Source organism: Hemiscyllium ocellatum, chromosome 38, assembly GCF_020745735.1.
Source record: "Hemiscyllium ocellatum isolate sHemOce1 chromosome 38, sHemOce1.pat.X.cur, whole genome shotgun sequence".
NCBI classification, from domain to species: Eukaryota; Metazoa; Chordata; class Chondrichthyes; order Orectolobiformes; family Hemiscylliidae; genus Hemiscyllium; species Hemiscyllium ocellatum.
Window position 1 is genome coordinate 34,237,791 of NC_083438.1, and position 5,243 is coordinate 34,243,033.

General features: G+C 50.9%; 1 protein-coding gene across 1 annotated transcript; it reads left to right on the forward strand.

Annotated features, from left to right (window-relative positions):
* The first annotated feature begins 2,078 nt into the window (after positions 1-2,078).
* Positions 2,079-3,897, forward strand: LOC132833995 (adenosine receptor A1-like). The gene is made up of 2 exons (XM_060852707.1): positions 2,079-2,404; positions 3,177-3,897. The coding sequence occupies exons 1-2, from the start codon at positions 2,079-2,081 to the stop codon at positions 3,895-3,897; spliced, it is 1,047 nt and encodes a 348-aa protein (XP_060708690.1).
* The last annotated feature ends 1,346 nt before the right edge of the window (positions 3,898-5,243 follow it).

A 5,243-nucleotide genomic window follows, 5' to 3' on the forward strand; every position in this document is an offset into this window, starting at 1 on the left:
CAAGATACAATAAAGCACGTTATCGCACGGAAAAATTAATTCTCGCACTCCAACAAACTGAATAGTGTTGCGCACAAGTGTTTAGCTGGAAAGAAACAAAGGAAACCTATTTCGAAAGCCTCTGGAGGATGACTTATACTGTGTAACCCTCTCACAGATCGATAAGTATTTGTGACTGTTCGATTGATGACTGCAGGAGGACAGCATCAAGGGAATATGAAGAAAGATACCGATGTTTGGTGCATTGTGAGTCCTGTTGTCTAGTCTTTCCTTAAACAAAGTTAGACGACCCTGACCAGAGAATGGGCCCAGATGTCCTACAGAATACAGATGTCGGAGAGATCATATTTTCTCTCCCAGGTGTCACTCTTTAGATTCTAGAGAATGGTGCTGGAGACGCACAGCAGGTCAGGCAGCATCCGACGAGCAGGAGATTCGACGTTTCGGGCAAAAGCCCTTCATTAAGAAGCCTTTCTTGATGAAGGGCTTTTGCCCGAAACATCGATTCTCCTGCTCCTCGGATGCTGCCTGACCTGCTGTGCTTTTCCAGTACCATTCTCTTGACTCTAATCTCCAGTATCTGCATTAATCACTTTCACATCCTTTTTAGGTTCTGTTTGCTCGTTATCCCAAACACACTTCTTCTGGTGTGTGTGTGTGTGTGTGTGTGTGTGTGTGTGTGTGTGTGTGTGTGTGTGTGTGTGTGTGTGTGTGTGTGTGTGTGTGTGTGCCTCAGCAATCACATTTCAAAGGCTTTGATTTTCTTCCCTGGATCTTTCATTCGTTGTCCTGGTTTCTGAGGAAGGTGGACAGAAATGCAGCATCTCCTGGATATTTCGCTGGTTACAATCTTGTGTTTGCCTGTTGCATGTATATACTTCACCTTTACAAAAGGTCACCTCTACCCTTCGAATTTCTGCCTGACGTCAGCCACGGAGTCATAGATGTACAGCACGGGAACAGACCCTTTGGTTCAACTCGTTTCTGCCGAACAGATATCCTAATCCAATCTCGTCCCATTTGCCATCACTTGGCCCATATCCCTTGAAACCCTTCCTGTTCATGTCCCCACCCAGCCTCCCCCACTTCCTCTGGCAGCTCATTCCATACACGTACCACCCTCTGTATGAAAAAGTAGCCCCTTAGGTCCCTTTCACCCTAAACCTATGCTCCTCCAGTTCTGGACTCCCTCATCCCAGGGAAAAGACCTTGTCTATTTGCCCTATCCACACCCCTCATGATTTTATAAGCCCTAAGGTCATCCCTCAGCCTCCGACATATCAGGGAAAACAGCTCCAGCCTATTCAGCCTCTCCCTATAGCTCAAACCCTCCAAGCCTGCAGCTTTTGGTAGCAGCTTTCCTCAAACAACGAAGCCAGTAACCTGTCCCAGTGCCATGATATCCAGTTCAAGAGTCCGCCCTGGTCTCCTCCACCACTGTCCTTCTAATTTATGTCATTTGCTGGGAGTCAGGAATGGTTAATCTGCTCAGGGAGGTGAATTAAAGCAGATGAGTCCTGTGCTAGGAAGACCTTGGCTGACATTTATTGATCTGAGATACATTTTACAAAGTCCACGATGGCTCCCACTCACCTTCTCTTAGCAACACACCGGGGGTTGTGCCATTTATCTCTCATCTCTGCCTTTGTTTTTAAGCCAACCTGCACAGACAGTTGCTAATGTTTACCGTGAACTGTGGTGTTATCTGATAAGAGTCTTTGAGTGCTTCCTCAAGAACATGCATGACTGAACTTTGCTGATCCCTTTCAGACCTCCAACAGAAGCAAGACATGAAATCTCAGCATAGAAATATCAGTTCGCCAAGCTTTAGAGAACAAATTCGTTCCTCATTAATTGTAAACTATTTCTTTTAAAACCTGTTTCCGAGCAGGGGTTGCAGCTTCCTTGATTATTAGTTCTTTGAAACAATCCCTTCTCCTCCCCCCTTCTCATTTTACTTCCAGGGTACCTTTTGGGCGTTTCGAATACGATTCTATTTCCCTGACCCCCTCCTGGTTTCCCATCAGCTGGTCTAGAGGATCGGAAGGAGGCTCTTGGAAGGAAAGGTCAACGTTGCAATGGGAGTGGATGCATTGTTCATTGGGCTGGAGGCGACATTGGGTCTGAGTGTCATTGGTGTCAACCTGCTGGTCTGTGTGACCGTCTACTTACACAGGGAGGTCAGAACACTCACCAACTGTCTCATTGCATGCCTGGCGCTCGCGGATTTGAGCGTGGGTGCTCTCGCAGTGCCCTGCAGTATTATGCTGAGCTTGGATCTGACCCTATGTTTCAACAACTGCCTGCTCCTAGCCTGTTGGCCTCTCATCACCACCCAGTTCTCAGTCTTCGTCCTGCAGACCATCGCCATCAACACCCACCTGAAAATCCACCAGCCGTGCAGGTAAAAACTTAGCTTTAATTCTACACTTTCGTCATTTTGTACATGTTGCAGAGGGCTTCAAAGAAGTGACCTAACGCATCCCATGATTGATGCAACCATCTACCAACACCCTGTCAATGTTAGTCCCAAACCCAGCTGCTCACACTGTCGGAGGGTCAGTGCTGTGGGAGTGCCGCACTGTCGGAGGGTCAGTGCTGAGGGAGAGCCACACTGTTGGAGGGTCAGTGCTGAGGGAGTGCCGCACTGTCGGAGGGTCAGTGCTGAGGGAGTGCCGCCCTGTCAGAGGGTCAGTGCTGAGGGAGTGCCGCACTGTTGGAGGATCAGTGCTGAGGGAGTGCCGCACTGTCGGAGGGTCAATGCTGAGGGAGTGCTGCACTGTCAGAGGGTCAGTGTTGAAGGAGTGCCGCACTGTCAGAGGGTCAATGCTGAGGGAGTGCCGCACTGTCGGAGGGTCAGTGCTGAGGGAGTGCCGCACTGTCGGAGGGTCAGTGCCGAGGGAGTGCCGCACTGTCAGAGGGTCAATGCTGAGGGAGTGCAGCACTGTGGGAGGGTCAGTACTGAGGGAGTGCCGCACTGTCGGAGGGTCAGTGCTGAGGGAGTGCAGCATTTCCAGATGTGCGATGGTAAAAGTTACTGTCTGGATGCAAACCTTTCTTGTTTGGGAGGGAGTACTGCAGCCGTCCTGAGGGACATATGTAGGAGGAGGCCTGTTGGGCGGAGAACTCCCACCACCAACAAACTTCACATCAATGGCTCCTTTACCCTTTTTCAGGTACCACATCCTGGTCACCAAGAGGCGGCTCACCATGGCCATCTCCATTTGCTGGATCTCGGCACTAATCATCGGCTTCACCCCGGTGATGGGATGGAACGGCCTGGACATATCCGTCGACGCCTCCACGCCCAACGTCAGCCTGGTGGCCGAGAGGTCTCTGGTGGGGGAGAGGATCTCCCTTCTGGGCTTCTTCCCCCGGCCTTTCCAGGTGGCCAGAGTCGCCAACCTCAGCAGGGCGGGCCCTTGTTCCTTCCATCGCGTGATATCCCTCAACTACCTGGTGTACTTCATGTTCTTCTGCTGGACTCTGCTGCCCCTCTCGACGATGCTAGCCGTTTACGCCCACTCCTTCCACCTGGTCCGTCGGTACGTCAGCAACCAGCGGTTCCGGTCGGCCAAGCGCTGCGATGTCCACACCGCCAGGACCCTTTTCCTGATGATGGGCCTCTTCTGCCTCTGTTGGCTGCCCCTCAACCTGGTCAACTGCCTGGCCTTCTTCTGCCCCAGCTGCTGCCCGTCGCCCTGGCTGGTCAACCTGATGGTGGCGCTCTCCCACCTGAACTCGCTGCTGAATCCGATGGTCTACGCGCTGAGGAAGAGGGACTTTGGAACCGCACTCAAGGCCGTTGTTGTCCAACTCTTGCCGGGTGCCTCCAAATACAAGTCTTGCCTCGCCAGGTCAAAGGTCAGCCCTGTATTCCACGTCACGCGCCCGTAGCCTCCAACACATTTGGCCGACCAACGTCCAATAGCGTGTCCTGCCTCCCTTCTTTCTAAAAGCTGTTCCTTTTCTCCAGGATACTGTGTCCGTAGTCTTTTTTTCAGAGGATAATAAACAGCTCCCAGTTCTGATTAGACTGGTTTGGTACAGAGATGAAAGGGTATTGAGAGGCCTTTTTGTTTATATGTAAACAATTGAGACTTCAGGCCAAAGTGGCCATATTTTAGAAGTGACCTGTATAATGAAAGAGGAATGGTCAGCTGTCTAGCTGAGCGGTTCAGTCCAGAACTGGTTGGGAGTTCAACAGTGAGCTGTGTGGAAATAGGTTGCTGAAAAAAAAGGTATCTCTCTCCTTCTGTCCTTCTAAGTTCAACTGTAAGCATTTGATCCATTTTTACTGATTTTTAAAGGGGGTTTGCTTATTGGGACTGTTGTATAAGTTCAGAACATCATAATTAAGTCTAGTTTGGATAGACTGAGTCCTGTAGGGGTTCTTTATTCCGTTCTTTATGTTTTCATTGTGTAACTTGTGAATAAATTTTTGTCTGTTTTCAAACCTGGTACCCAACCTCACTAATTTACTCCGGGTAATTTTCACTGCACACTTCCTGGTACAAGTTGCAAAGGTATGACTAGGGCTGCCTGCTTCAGAATGTTTTGAGTGATCTGGCCCAGTCCATAACACTCCCTCCCTCCAACTTTGTCCAGACTCTGATGGGGGCACCCATCCACCCCTCACCACCCATCCCCTCAAAACCCCGCAGGGCATTGTCTGCTATCCTGCACTCTGGAGCCCAGTACCACCAAGACAAGGTCAAAGCTATTGTATCCTTCATCATCTCTCCCTGGTCTTGCCATTCCAATGGCAAACTGATGGAATTTCGGTGGGGGTGGAGGTACAGAATTTCAAGAGGAATATAGGGCCTGGAGGGGGTTACAGAGAAAGGGAGGGTGTGTAGGGCCTGGAGGGGGTTACAGAGAAAGGGAGGGGGTGTAGGGCCTGGAGGGGGTTACAGAGAAAGGGAGGGGGTGTAGGGGCTGGAGGGGGTTACAGAGATAGGGAGGGGGTGTAGGGGCTGGAGGGGATTATAGAGATAGGGAGGGGTATAGGGGCTGGAGGGGGTTACAGAGATAGGGAGGGAAGTAAGGGCTGGAGGGGGTTACAGAGATAGGGAGGGATATAGGGGCTGGAGGGGGTTACAGAGATAGGGAGGGGGTGTAGGGGCTGGAAGTGGTTACAGAGAAAGGGAGGGGGTGTAGGGGCTGGAGGGGATTACAGAGATAGGGTGGGGTGTAGGGGCTGGAGAGGGTTACAGAGATAGGGAGAGGGTGTAGGGGCTGGA

Excerpts from the sequence above, each read along its gene's own strand:
- LOC132833995 (XM_060852707.1), top strand. The coding sequence starts at position 2,079 with ATGGGAGTGGATGCATTGTTCATTGGGCTGGAGGCGACATTGGGTCTG. Across the intron at positions 2,405-3,176 it reads AAAATCCACCAGCCGTGCAG|GTACCACATCCTGGTCACCA; the intron begins GTAAAAACTTAG and ends ACCCTTTTTCAG.